Below are 15,467 nucleotides of genomic sequence, written 5' to 3'. Positions count from 1 at the left end.
AGCTGGTTTTTAAAGATTTTATTCATTTTAAATTGTAGATATGGTGTTTGTAAGGAGAAAACGAGTCACTGATCCGTTCGACGACGAAGCCAAAGCTCGCCTTGTTGGCGGCGATTACCGGAAATTGAGCTATGACAGCAGCGGGAGCGAACATTCCGGCACCGGCGACGGCGACTGCGACGAGAACTCTCCGTGTCTCTCCGAGCTCGTGCATAATTTCCTCGAGGACAACGGAAACGAGGACGAGTCAGTAGGTGACGAGTTCGACTCGGAGCGAGTCGACTCAGTCTCCGAATGCATGGACTCGGTGGTGGAAGCGCTCATGTTAACCGCAACGAACAATGTGAGCGATCCTTACAGAGCGTTGCTCCACTCGCACGTTCTTGAAGCCAGTGAGAGGTTCGCGTTTATGAGGGAGCAAAACGCATCGTCGTTTCGACGAAGCGTGTTGTCGTTTTTGCGTGAGAGAGGGCACAATGCAGCGATATGCAAGACAAGATGGGATTCTTCCTCCGGAGTGGTCACAGCGGGGAACTACGAGTTCATCGACGTGGTGCAATCTGGACCGTCCACGTGGCGGAAGAACAGGTACTTCGTGGATCTCGATTTCGCCGTTCAGTTTGAGATCGCAAGGGCTAGTAATAGTTACTCTGAAGTTCTGAGCAATGTTCCCAGAATATTCGTTGGGACAGCAGAAGAGCTGAAACGCACCGTTTTGGCGTTGTGCGAAGCTGCGAAACGGTGTTTCAGGAGCAAGGGGCTCTCCGTGCCACCTTGGAGAAAGAACCGGTTCATGCAGGAAAAGTGGTTCGGTCCGTATAAAAGGACGACGAATCCGGTTCATGGAAACCCGGTTCCCGCGGTTGTTGATGGAGTGACCGGTGCTAAATGCAGGTTCGTTGGATTCAACGACGCCGTTTTGGAAGCCAGACGCGGCGGTGTTTTTGTCGACTAATCACAATTTTGTTATTAATAATTTAATATTATTTTTCTTTTTTTTTCGGATGTTCAGATTTGGCATTATCGCGCTGTTAGATCGACTTTGTAAATCAGGCTTTTTCTTTTTGATTTTCCTTTTTTTCCCTCAATGATCTGCAAAGTCTTTGAGCCTTGTTTCATATATTTAATAAAATGAAATAAGATTTTGATTCATTCGGTTCTCTTGAATGCTAAATTGTCTTCTACAGCCTATTAAATAAGATCATGGTTTCTGAAGTTCTATTTGCGAATCAATTTTGTTTTCTTCCAGTTGTAATAATATTTAGTTTAGTTTTAATAAGATAATTATAATTTATACAAATTGATTAAGTGATTTTTAGGTGTATAAGTTGTATTTCTAATTATCAAAAGGTTATATGTAGAAAAATTCAATCTTCTCGAATTTGGAGTTATTAACAATATTGTCTTTTCGCAAAAGATAACACTATTGGATAAGATGAATATTTACATGATAGTAGAAAATTATTAAATAATAATATAATTAAATATTTTAAATGATTAATTAATTTTTAATTAATAATTTACGTGTAAGTTTTGTTGGTGACTTATTTTATTTGACTATTAGCGGCAAATAAACAGCGTGCAGTGTCTTTGTCTGTGAGGAATTGCAGGTAACCCATGTTGGACTCGGAGAAACATGCAACTTTTGGATTTTTCTGATTTTGAAACTCGACACCGTTCATTTTGGACGGACAAAAGCGTGGGACCATTTGAGTCAATTGTCATTGGGATTGGATTTGGAATAACAGAGTTCTGATCAATTTAGGAATGTATACGGGTAGACACGATCGTATTTCACTATCATAACTTCAAGATTTAAAATAATCAGATAAATTAGTTTAGTAATTAGTTTATTAGTTTATTTAAATAAATATTAGATGTTTAAATTTTGTACTATATATGAAGTAATTTATTGGTCAACAATAAATTTGATAAATTAGTTTTTGTTTTGTCAGCTTAAGAAATATCGTAAAAGATTTAAAAAAATTTAAGATTTAATTATTTTATTAATCTCTATAGTTTTATTAAATTTGTAAGGATTTATCTATTATATATTTTAAAGACACATGTTAAGATTATAAAATAAATTTTTTTTATTAAATATATAAAAAAAATTAAGTTTTCAATATTTTTGTTTTGTATTCATTAAATAAAAATATTTAAAATTTTTTACTAGTAGTAAGTTTATCATGTGTCTCTAGAATATATATTAGCTAAATTTAATTTTTAATTAAGTTTTTATATATCTTTTTAGTTGAATTTTATATTATTTTTAATTTTGTAAACAAGTCTTTTTCATCAAAAACTTTAAAATTAACAGAATATTTTTTTCGAAATACATACGATCAAAGATCTGGTTAGATTTTTAATTATAAATATTTTTAATTTATATAAAAATATTCAATTATTTTTAATATTTTTTATACTAGAAAGGACCTAATTATAAAATTAAAAGTAGTATAAAAATCTAATTAAAAAAATATATAAAAACTTAAGTAAAAATATAGTAAAACTATAAGAAACCAACAAAATAATTAAATCTAAATTCAATACCTAAATCAATTAAAAATGAGTATAACTAAATTTTATTCTATTAAATCTGATTATCCATCAAATATATTACTCAATATATTCAAGTCAGATAAAATTTAATTAGATATTTAGATCATTCGTATTTATATATACTTTTATTAATGGAGCCGACTCCCCTAAAATTATATTATCATTTTAAAAAAAATATATCATTAATTATTTTTGAATTAAGATAGTAGAACTCAAAAATAATAAATATTAAAAATTTAAAAATAATTAAAATATTACCTTATTACTTGTTCTTGCCTGATTCTCCCGAGGTATAGTTCGTCTTCTACTGAGGTCGGCCGACTTCCTAAGTGAAGCAAGGTATACGTCGGTGGTGAATGATCGGCGGGGGAGAGTACCTGTAAAGGCACTCCGACGCTCAAGTCAGAATTGAGTGAATAATAGATTGTACTTTTGAAAAAGTGACATACCTCCTTTTGGTCTTTCGTCTGCTTTATATTAACGGGAAAGGTCGGCCGTTTTCCTTGAGGTATAATGTCTAGGAAGAGGATTAATTGTGAATCCGACGTTATTGGTTTAGGACCATTCATGGCCATTATGAAATCGTCGGTTATGATCGGGTCTCAAGTGTAACCGAGCTATAATGTGTAACCGATGTTTACTGGTCATATCACAGCCCCCAAACTTGACCTGACTTTTAAAGAGATAGGTTGAGCTTTTATAATGAGTGAGTAAGCTCGATACACTGTGCCCCCAGGTCAACATAGCTCTCTTTAAAGTTAATGGTAGGTAACTGAAGAGATTAGCTATTGTAATTATTACCCAAGTCTCGATAGGTGTAAAACCTTTAATTATTGTTTTATTATTTTTTTCTAGATAGGTGCGAGTTCTAAATCTTAGTTTTAACCGTTGGTAGTGTACCTCATTTAATGGTTTTGATTTTTATCATAAATTGAGGAGGCTTTAAGTAACTGAACGGTTTAGTATTTTGGCTCTTATTATTACTTTGGAAGTTTTTATTTTCAGAAGCTTTTAAATACCATGAGCACCAAAGGTTAGTAGCAATATCCCTTCTTTTCGTCTAATCCCTTCTTCCCTTTTTCTGAGTTCATCAGAAGCCATGAGTGAGAAGAAAGGAAAATCGTTGCCTAAGTTTGATAATGGCGAGTCGTATGACTGGGTTGATGATGATGTGAAAATAAGGGCTTCTTTGTTTGTTGATAGGGATAGTGTTAGTGAGGTTAATGTAGCTAGCCTAGTGAAATCTGGTTTCCGTTTGGAATTACTGCCATGCAACCGCTCTGATCGTGTTTTTCATAGGAGAAAGGATTTTGAAAAATTTTTTATGTATAGTTGTGTGTTAGAGGAATTGAGGGTTCGACTCCCCTTTAGCCAGCTCGAATGTGATATTCTGAAACAATTGAACTGTGCTCCATCACAAGTTCATCCTAATAGTTGGGCATTCATAAGGTGTTTTCAGATTTTGATGGAATTCCTGGAGATTGAACCAGATTTGGAACTTTTCTTTTCATTATTTCAAGCAAAAGGGGTATGGAAGGGACTGTGGGTAAACTTGAACAGTACACCTGGCTTTTCTATTTTCAAATTGTATAAATCTTCCTTCAAAAATTTTAAAGAAATGTTTCTGAAAGTTAAGTCAGTGGATGAGGATTTTCCTTTCTATATGGACGAAAATCTTGGGGAAAAATTTCCTTTGTATTGGTGTTGTCAACCTCAACACATTTTGGGTCCCGAAATGATATCTGGACGGAACGAGTGTATTATATCTTTTCTGATTGAAATGGTATCTAAGGGGGGATTGATATCTGTGTCGGAGTTGCTTCCTTGGGAGGATAATAAGTCGGCTGTGGTAGATTACCTTGGTGAGGTCATCAGGGTATGGCTTTGTTTTGGTTTTCATTAAATTAAATGTTTATTATTCTGACAACGTTATTGTTGTTTCTGTGGCAGGTGGAAAGTTTCCTGGAGTTACCGCTTCTACTCTTAGGGCTCGATTTAAGTCCAAGAATTTTGAAGGTTCCTCCTCGAATGCGGAAAAAATGGATGTTGGGGGAGAACTTGACCAGCCCCTCCCAAGAAAGAAAGGGATTGTATTTAAAAAAAGAAAGACAGAGATGACTGCAACTGCAGGAGAACAAGGCAAGGAAGGTGTTATTCAACTCGATGACTTGTCCAGTTTTAGTACAAAACAGGAGAAGCTTCACGTTTTCGACAACAATGGAGATGGGTCATCTCTTTGGGACCGAGGTTTTCCGTTCAACGTCATTGCAGACGAAGTTGTGCAAAGTGTTTTTGATATAGCTCGGGTGGAAGAGGTCGGGGATGTCGGGGTTGACCAGTTTCTTCAGGTGAACTTACTCTAACTACTTATCCTGGTTAAACATTTATATTGTAAGCTCTTTAATAGTTGATTATTTAAATCTCAGGTGTTGGGCTTTCGATTGGCTTGTATTGGCCGCAGCCAGGAAAAAAGGCATAAGAAAATGGTTACTGAGGCTGAACAGGTCGGCGTTCTAAAGGAGCAACTATCTGCTAAGGAATTAGCCTTAACCGAATTGCAGAAAAATTTTTCTAATTTGGAAAAGGAATTAAAGGTTGAAAAAGAGAGTCGCGAGAAGGATGCTGAACTGTTAAAAAAGAAGAATAGCGATGTTGAAGACATAAACAAGCGAGTTATTGAGCTTACCGTACAGATGAAGGAATTCGAAGCAAGTAGAGAGGTTGACATTCTTGATGCTTTTGCTGAAGGGTTTGATCGTGCTGTGACACAGGCAAAGTGTCTAATGCCTGATGCTGATTTTGTGGATATGGATCCGAGTAAAGTAGTTCGTGATGGCCAGCTTGTAGATGACGAAGAAGTGATTGAAGAGGGTGGTGATAACTTAATTAAGTAGCTGATCTGTGTAGCATTTTAGCGGTTTTGCTTTTGTTTTGGATAACCAATGTCCATGACTGTTTATTTTGTGTTATTAATCTGTGTAATTAGGTTTTGAATGATCCTAATTACTTTGTCTGATACCCGTTAGGGGGGTTGGGACTGTATTTTGATGATGTATTGGTCTGTAAAAGGAGTAATTTGATAACAAACTCCCCATGATATTTAGTCATAATATAAATTTGTTTAAACAGAACATGTTAAAAGTGTTTATAGATGCATTTAAATTTTGTTCAAAGCAGTACCTTACAATCTTAATTCGGGTAGGCTGGCCTCGTTAAAACCTCCTTGAACAAAACCCTTTTGGGAAAAATCTCAAGTGAGGAAAAAGAGTACCAGCACTCTGCTTTGTTTCAACTGAAGTATTGCTTTAAAGAACTGACATTCCATGTATTTGGGATCTTAGTACCGTCCAGTTGCTCTAGCCTGTAAGCTCCTCTTCCGAGGGTTTCTAGTATGCGATAAGGGCCATCCTATGTCGCGGCAAACTTCCCATGGGCAGATGGTCGGCGAGCGTCTTCAGTTTTTCTTAACACCGGACCGCCAATGTTGAAGGATCTTGGTAGCACCTTTTTTGCATATCGCCGGCCAAGTTGTTGCTGTAAAGCTCGGTGTCGGAGAGCTGCTGTACTTCGAACTTCTTCTACTAAATCTAACTCAGCGTGTCGAGCTTGATCATGATTCTCTACCTGTGTCCTCAAGGATTGTTGTGAAATTTCCAAAGGGATCATCGCTTCAGACCCATATACCAAGCGGAATGGTGTTTCCTTAGTCGACGTTTGTACCGTAGTGTTGTATGACCATAATATTTCTGGAACCAGCTCGGCCCAGAGTCCCTTAGCTTTGTCGAGCTTTTTTCTCAAGGCGTGCAAGAGAACTTTGTTGGCAGCCTCAGCCAAGCCATTAGATTGTGGGTGTTCCATGGATGAGAAGTGTTGGTTTATCTTTAGGTTCTGCAAGAAGAGTTTAAAGTTATGGTCGGTAAACTGCCGACCATTGTCGGTGATAATATGTCTCGGAATTCCATATCGGCATATGATATATTTCCAAACAAAAGATATCATCTGGGATGATGTTATTCTTGCTAAGGGTTGTGCTTCGATCCATTTGCTGAAATAATCAATAGCTACTACCAAATACTTCATTTGCCTGGGTACAGTGGGGAAGGGGCCGAGGATGTCAATCCCCCACTGATTGAATGGCCAACTTATTACTGACTGATGAAGTTGTTCGGCCGGAATGTTGATGGATGGTGCGTGCTTTTGACATTTGTCACAAGCTTTGACTTTCTTCCTGCTATCCTCCCATATGGTCGGCCAGTAAAAACCAGCTCGAAGTATTTTCTGTGACAGGCTTCTTGCTCCCGAGTGTATCCCACATATTCCTTCATGAGCCTCGGCCAACACAATATCGGCTTCTTTCCTGTCTAAGCATTTCAGAAGTGGTCGGAAAAATCCCCGCCTATATAAAACGTTATTGATTAATGTGAAAAAAGAGGCTTGTCGTCGGAATCCTTTCTTATCTGAAACTTCATCCGGGACAGAACCGCATTTTAAGTACTGCATATAAGGTAGCTGCCAACTGTCTTTACATAAAGTGTTTAAAATGATCAGAGCATGTATGCTCGGCTTATCTAAAGTTGATTGGAGTAGTGTCGCTGTGTGTGCTTGTGTAGTAGCTAACTTTGATAGGATTTCAGCCCTATTGTTCTGTTCCCTAGGAATGTGGTGAATTTCTATCTTTGAGAAACTGTTCTTCAAGTTTTGAATAATGTCTAAGTATTTTGATAAAATTTGATCTTTAGTCTGACAAACCTGATTCACTTGTTGAACCACTAACAGGGAATCACAATAAACTTTTAAGCTGGTGATTTGTAAATCAATTGCTAACCTGAGCCCAGCGATGAGGGCCTCGTACTCGACCTGGTTATTGCTTGCTTTGAAAGAGAACCAGAGAGAATGCTCGAGGATTATACCTTCAGGACTTTCTAACAATATCCCTGCTCCTGACCCTTGGGGGTTTGAAGCTCCATCTACAAACAAGTTCCAGTCCGAGTTTTCTTCTTCTTGCAATGGTTGGGTAAGTTCGGCTACAAAATCAGATAAGTATTGAGATCTGACGGATCCTCTCGGTTGGTATTGAATATCAAATTCTGAAAGCTCAATGGCCCATTTGATAAGTCGGCCTGCTAATTCTGGTTTTGAAAGAATCTGCCGAAGAGGTTGTTCGGTTCTGACGACGATGGTGTGCCCCTGAAAGTATGGTCGGAGTCGTCTTGAGGAGAAGACTAAGGCCAATGCAAGTTTTTCCAACCTTGGGTAACGAAGCGCGGCACCTTGTAGGGACTTACTTACAAAATAGATCGGCTGGTGACCTTTCTCTGTATCTGTTAAAAGGACAGAACTAATTGCCACATCAGTAATAGACAAGTATATAGATAATGGCTCATTGGGTTTTGGTATTTGTAAAACAGGAGGTTTGGAAAGAAATTGTTTTAAATTTTGGAATGCAGCTTCACAGCTTTCAGTCCATTTAAAATGTTTTGTGCTCCTCTTTAAGCATTGGAAAAAATGATAAGATTTTAAGGCCAAATAGGGTAGGAATCTTGATAAAGCTGCGAGCCGGCCTGTTAGCCGTTGGACCTCCTTCAGTGTTGTTGGACTTTTCATATCAATTATCGCCCGACATTTATCGGGGTTTGTTTCTATTCCTCGGCTGGTAAGTATGAATCCGAGGAATTTGCCTCCGCGAACACCGAAAGCACATTTTTCAGGGTTTAGTCTCATATTATATTGTTGGATTTGCGCGAAGATCTCCGTTAGGTCGTTGATGTAAGACTTTCCGACCATTGTCTTGGCGACCATATTGTCGACGTACACTTCTATGTTCCGACCAATTTGGTTCTGGAAGACCTTATTCATTAAACGCTGATACGTCGCTCCTGCATTCTTTAAACCAAAAGGCATAACATTATAGCAATGATTTCCATATTCAGTTATAAAAGCGGTTTTCTCTTGATCAGATGGGTGCATAAGAATTTGGTTATAACCAGAATATGCGTCCATAAAACTTAAGGAACCAAAACCACAGGAGTTGTCTACCAAATTGTCAATGCAAGGTAAAGGATAAGAATCTTTAGAGCATGCTTTGTTTAAATCAGTGAAATCGACGCACATGCGCCATTTACCGTTACTCTTTTTTACCATGACAACATTAGTGAGCCATGTTGTGAACCTGATTTCGCGGATGAAATTGGCGGCAATGAGCTTTTTAACCTCGGCAAGGCATGCAAGGCACTTCTCTGTCCCGAGGTTTCTTTTCCTTTGTGAGATTGGGCGAGCCCCTAAATTGATTGCTAACTTATGTGTGATAACGGAGGGATGTATTCCGGGCATATCTGCAGGGGTCCAAGCAAATAAATCGGCATTTTCACGCAGAAATGTTACAAGTGCTTCTCTTTCCTCGGTGTTTGTTGATGTTCCAACAAAGGTGAATTTCATGGGATCTTCCGTTAGGAGAACCTTTGTTAAGTCCTCGTTTGGCATAGGTCGATCTTCAAAATCGGCTCTTGGATCTATTTCTGCCAACCTCGGCTGGTCGGGCTGTATGGAGTTGACCTGTGCTATGTAGCTCCTTTTGATAGGTTTCAAACTTGTGTTGTAGCATTGCCGAGCTTCATGGAGGTCTCCGTGGATGGTTGCTACTAAATTATCCTGCACAGGAAACTTCCCGCAAAGATGAACTGTAGATACAATTGCCGCAAATCGATTTAAAAATGGTCTACCTAGTATAAGATTATAAGGACTAAAACAGTCAACAACAAGATATTGAATGTCTTGTGTCTTAAATAATGGTTGCTCACCAAGTGTGGTTTGTAACCACACGGAACCGAGAACGGGGACGCGTTCTCTGGAAAATCCGACCAAATCTCCATGGTATGGTTGCAAAATGTTGTTACTCAGCTTCATTTTCTCAAATGTGGTAAAGAATAACACATCTGCGCTACTTCCGGGGTCGAGGAGTACTTTGCGGACTATTAGGTCTCCTAACTGAACAGAAATTACCACTGGATTGTCATAATTCACATCTGTATGATTAAAGTCGGTTGAACAGAAAGTCATTTCTGGGAAATCGTGAGTCGGCTGAGGAATTTTAGGGACATCTGTAACTGCCAACATGGCTCTATAGGTTCTTTTTCGAGCCGAGCTTGTATGTCCGCCTCCTGCATATCCTCCTGAGATACAATTGATGATTCCTCTTGGTTGGGTGGGTGCCTTGTCCTTTTCTTTTGATGAGGGGCTTGCTGTTGAGGGGCCGGAGGCCGAGGTTACAGTCTTCTGCATGCATCCTGCGATAAACTTATCGAGGTGACCTTGTCTTGCGAGGCGTTCCAGGAGGTCTTTGGCGATCACACATTCATCAGTTGTGTGACCGTGCTTTTGATGAAAAGTACAGAATTTGGATTTATCAACAGTTTTGGATTCTGGGTAGGCGCCGGCTTTACGAGGGGGTTTGATTAATTTGGAGTTAAGTATTTCTTTGATAATGTCATCCCTCTTTGCGTTGAAGACTGTGTATGACTCATACCAGGGGACGGGCTTGAAGGTTTTCTTATTATCCCGAGGTTTATCATCATCCTTGACAGCGACTGACTTTTCTGTTTTGCGGGCTTGCCGAAGCTCTTCAACATTTATCTGTCCCTTGGCCTTTTCACGGAATTCTGCCAAAGTTTTCGGCTTGCTCACAGCTATTGTCTCCTGAAATTTGCCCGGACGAAGGCCGCTCTTAATTGCATGGAGATGGACTTCAGGATGAAGGTCGGGGATCCTCATTGCGACCTTTGTGAAACGAGTAATATAGTCCTTCAGGCTCTCTTATGGGCCCTGTTTGATGGTCGTCAGGTAGTCAGAATCGTGCAGGTATATTGCAGATGCTGCAAAGTGATCTTCGAACTGCTTCGCCAATTCCTGAAAATGCGATATTGAATCTGCAGGCAAAGAGCAAAACCAGTCAAGTGTAGGACCATCTAAAAAGGATGGAAAAAAACTGCACAAAATAGGGTCAGATGCACCGTTAACGATCATAATAGATCGGAATTTTTTAATATGCTGCTTTGGATCTCCTAATCCATCGTATGGGGTCAGAGTTGTTGGCAGGGTGAACTGTCTGGGAAGTTGGAAATTCATGATGTCGGCCGTAAACGGGCCGGCAGAATTGTCGCGCTCTTCTTCCTCAGCCTCTGGTTGGGCCTCTTCTGTTTGGTGGGCCTCCTCTTCTTCCCGTTGGGGTGTTTCAGAAACATGGGTTGGCATTGATCGACGTTCATGATTTTCTTCTCGGTTATGATGATCATTGTTGTGCTCCAGCCGAGCATTAACTAATTGCGCAATTTGATCTTGCATTCTTCGATTTTCCTCCGCCATTTGTTGATTTGCTTGTTGAAGCTCGGTCACCATCCGCAGGAGCTCAGATGGGGTAGGGGGAGGAGCGTCAGCCATGGGTGTATTTTAAGGGTGTTTTGGGACCTTTGTGAATGGTATTTCAAAGTTATTCGGCCCCACGGTGGGCACCAAATGTTCTTGCCTGATTCTCCCGAGGTATAGCTCGTCTTCTACTGAGGTCGGCCGACTTCCAAAGTGAAGCAAGGTATACGTCGGTGGTGAATGATCGGCGGGGGAGAGTACCTGCAAAGGCACTCCGACGCTCAAGTCAGAATTGGGTGAATAATAGGTTGTACTTTTGAAAAAGTGACATACCTCCTTTTGGTCTTTCGTCTGCTTTATATTAACGGGAAAGGTTGGCCGTTTTTCTTGAGGTATAACGTCTAGGAAGAAGATTAATTGTGAATCCGACGTTATTGGTTTAGGACCATTCATGGCCATTATGAAATCGTCGGTTATGATCGGGTCTCAAGTGTAACCGAGTTATAATGTGTAACCGATGTTTACTGGTCATATCATTACTTTATTAATATTGTCACTTTAAGATATTTTTTTCCCTTACTAATTAACGAATAGTATTTGAGTATTCATTTATTTAGTTTTGGCGTCTCAACTTTTGTTTTTTTTTTCTGTTAAATATTTTATGTGCTATTCTAACATTTAAAAATTTGTATGTGAATACAATATGCTCAATAAGGGGATAAGAATTTTAAAACATGACTCATTACTATTATTTTTGAAATATGTTGTATAAATACTAGAAATTAATTATTATATATTTATGATATTTATATTTATTCAATATTTTTTTAACAACATAATTAAATTAATCATCGCATAATCAAATTATTTTTATAAAAAAATAAATAATATTTTATAATAAAATAATTAATTTTTTATTGAATACTAAAAGTCAACTATTAAAAAATTGTCATTTTATTTTTGTATTTTTATTCATACTTTGATCATTTTCGAAGGGGATTATCTCAAAACTACAAGATGATGATTGATGGAATTCAGGTTGATTATGATATGAGACTTGTTAAATAGTGTTTGTTTTTTAAATTAAAACTGAAATTAAAAAATTGGAATTAAATATTATATTTGATAATTAGAAATTAGAAGTACACAAAATTTTAATATCTTTAGCATTTTTAAAAAGTGGAAATATAAGAGAGAAAAATTTTTAAAGACGAAAATTGAAATTTTAATAACATTTTTTTTAAAAAATATGTTCATTCAACTTTTTAAATTTTAAATTTACTTCTCAATTTTTATATTTATCATAAATCAAATATAATACTGGGACATAGTTTAGTCCAGTATATTTTACATCAAACATAATACAGAAGCTTTATTTAGTCTCTACTATATCTCAATTTTTATCTCTTAGTTTTAGTTTCTCAGTCTCAGTCTCTCTTTTAAACATGACTACGTATGAATTGATGAGATATACCTTAAAGTTATTGAGCCCCTGTTTGTTTTGCGCCCATGTTTGAGCCATGACCTTCTATTACATAAGACAACTACCATAGTGATAATAGACAATTTTTAATTTTCATAGTGAGGAAACAATAGTGTTACCCATGTTATTGAGATTTTGTGGGTTATTTAGGGGTGTGGAAGACGGCTATTAACAAATTAAAGAGTTTGATTTAGGATTGCCATAAATCGAAAGGTTGTTATTGACTCAAATCTGAGGATCAGATTCGAGTCTATCCAATGACCAAGTTTAAATTTAGAAAGATCGGACAAAGGAGAATAGATCCATAAAACTGAGCCTCAATTTTGTGTCAAATCTAAATCTGACGGATAGGATTGAATTAGAAAAAATCTAACAATCAGAGATTGATATACAAATCGAATCCTCAATTTTGTAGTCAACAACACATATCGCGCATGCATGCTATTTTGTTGGGAATGCAAGTCTCCGCTCTTTCTTCTCTCCCTCAAAGGTGATCTCTCTCACTTTCATTTTCTTCTTCAAACCTTTTATCTTATCAACTTTTATACTTTCAGAACACCAAAATTTTGTTAACCAAAATCATAATGTCTAAGAAAATAAATTAAAGAAATTGATCATCCTAAATTTTACATTGTTAACTATTTTAGTCAGTTAAATTATGTAAGTATTTATTTTAATTTTTTTTATTTAAATATGAACATAATAATTTTGTAGATTTAGTGTTATTTATAGATTAAATGGTAGTATTAAAATATTTTGTGTAGATATAAAATTAGTTATATATATATATTTATAATAAATTTAGATTTATTTTATAGTTTGTTAATTCTATTTGTTAGAAAATAATAGCAATTACTATTGAGTTTAATGGATAATTTTATTGATAATAATACATATTAGAATATTTGCTAGTTTTATTTAGTGTTAGTGCATAACGATTTAATTAAGCAATGTTACTAAATTAATAGAGTTTAATGCGTGATTTGTGGACAATTATTTGATTAATTATTTTAGATTGTATGAGAATATAAATTAGAATGGTTAGTTTAATTTATTAATCAGATTTGTATGTAATAGAATAGATAACATTTTGAATTTTAAGTTTTCGGTAATATTAGGATTAGTGATAAAGTTAAAATGCTAATGAAAATAAATGGTTATATTTTTGTAGTAATTTTAAGAATATTTATTCAAATTGGTCCTCAAGGAATTTTGAAGTGGACATTTTGGTCCCCAACAAAATTTAATTATATAATTAGTCCCCAATTTTTGTAAACGTCTGTCATTTTAGACCTTTTGTTAGTTTTTTCCGTGAAATTCTAACAGTGGAGTCCAACGTGTCACGTTCAGGTGATGAGTCAGCCGTTAAGTGCCACATGTTCAATCAAGACGAATTGGTCCCTATTCTGAATGATGCTAAACACCACTTTAAAAGTCCATTTTTGTCTTCCTCCTCCAAAACGAAATTACAACCAACACCCTCTCTTCCCCTAGGTTTTACAAAAAAAAGCCACCACCACGTGAATCGGTAATCAGTCTTCCGACGACCTCACTGACATTGTTGACTTAAAAATTTGTACCAGACGAAGTTATTGTAGAAGAAGGTTTTGTCGGTCTATCGGTCTTCACCGGTCAGATTAGTATATCTCTTCTCTATTATGATGCGGATGGTATAGTTGATCATCGTTGCAATTGTTTGAATGTGTTTACCTTGTGTATCTGTTTCTGGTAGTAAAAATTAGTTACTGAGAAAACTGTTTTTAAGTTCTTTATTACTATGAAAATTAGTTACTGATAAGTGACGTAATACATGCATATATGAGTTTAACATTAAAAAGATTCAATATTTTGTGGTAAATACACTTTATACATTAATTAATATAGTTATCACAATTAAAAAATTAAAGTTTGAGCAGTTGTTGTTTAATATGAAATCGCTCTGTATAAGTTTGTGTTCTGGTTTTGACATTTTATTCCATGTTTATGGATTGCAGATGACTGATTGGGTTATCCCTGTCTTTCAACATGGGGAGAATTTTGTCAAAGATAACAAGGATGAACTACTTTACATTAATGGGAATGTAGAGAGATTTCCTCCTTTGGATCTCAATTTAGTGAATTATTTTGATTTGAAGAAAATGTTTGAAGAACTTGGCTACCATGCATACAAAAAGATGTATTGGTATGACCCAACAGCTCCTAATTATGAAGCAGGCCTACATCCTATATATGGAGACAAGAAAATTAGAGAGATGTGTGACAAAAAGAGGGAGGACAGAGAGACGGACGAATTGTGTCTGTTCTTTGATCTTCCAATTATGGAAGATGTTGATTTTGATGATGGCGATGATACCGATGAGCATAGTGAGGCCGAGGGCTTGTCTGATGAACCAATTTCTGACAACGATAGCTATGATAGTTATGAAAGTGTTGAAGACGATGCGTATAAACCTCCACCTCTAGGATTTGAGGATGACACTGATGATAGCTATGATAGCTTTGAAGATGAAGGACTCATGAAGAAAACAAAGAGAAAAGGTGGCAAAAGAGATAAGAAGGGTAAGAAGAAAGCTGTTGGAAAAAAGGATAATGTAAGGAAGATAGCTGTTGAAAAAAGGAATAATACAAGGAAGAAAGGTGGGCCTAAATAGACTACTAGGTCCAATGACAAATATGGGTCCAATATAACTGTTGGGCCTACTCCTACTAATAGGTCTACTCCTACTGTTAGGCCTAGTCCTACTGTTGGTGGGTCAGAATTTGGTGTTGGACTGGGTATAGCAGAGAAAGGGGATGACATCTTTAGTGATGAGTCTGATGGCTTAGGATTTGAGTCAGAGGGATTTGATACACCTCAATCATCAGACAATAAGGGAGATAATTTTGATTGGCCCAAATTCAATGAGAAAGCAGACTTTGGTGATGTTCAGCTCCAATTGAACATGGAGTTTGCCACATTGGAGCAATTCAAGCATGCCTTAAAGGACTATACTATTGCTGAAGGAAGGAGGATTTTTTATGTTAAAAATGATAATAGAAGAGTTATATGCAAGTGTGCAAGTGG

General features: G+C 36.8%; 2 protein-coding genes across 2 annotated transcripts in view; one reads left to right on the top strand and one right to left on the bottom strand.

Moving 5' to 3' along the window:
• Window positions 1-1,115, top strand: part of LOC107464540 (uncharacterized) — a gene marked incomplete in the record, with an annotated part of 1,330 nt that extends 215 nt beyond the window's left edge. Inside the window, 1 exon segment of the mRNA XM_016083467.3 lies at window positions 1-1,115. Within this exon segment, the coding sequence (XP_015938953.1) occupies window positions 41-955 (915 nt within the window).
• A 4,855-nt stretch (window positions 1,116-5,970) lies between these two features.
• Window positions 5,971-10,329, bottom strand: LOC107464380 (uncharacterized). Its single transcript, XM_016083305.1, has one exon. The coding sequence runs from the start codon at window positions 10,327-10,329 to the stop codon at window positions 5,971-5,973; it is 4,359 nt and encodes a 1,452-aa protein (XP_015938791.1).
• Between the last annotated feature and the right edge of the window lie 5,138 nt (window positions 10,330-15,467).

The sequence above is a fragment of the Arachis duranensis genome, chromosome 9 (genome assembly GCF_000817695.3).
Source record: "Arachis duranensis cultivar V14167 chromosome 9, aradu.V14167.gnm2.J7QH, whole genome shotgun sequence".
In the NCBI taxonomy this organism is placed as follows: domain Eukaryota; kingdom Viridiplantae; phylum Streptophyta; class Magnoliopsida; order Fabales; family Fabaceae; genus Arachis; species Arachis duranensis.
This window is presented reverse-complemented; position numbering and strand designations above follow the sequence as displayed.

What these genes read in the sequence shown, in the direction of transcription:
- LOC107464380 (XM_016083305.1), bottom strand. Translation starts at nt 10,329, where the DNA reads ATGAGGATCCCCGACCTTCATCCTGAAGTCCATCTCCATGCAATTAAG.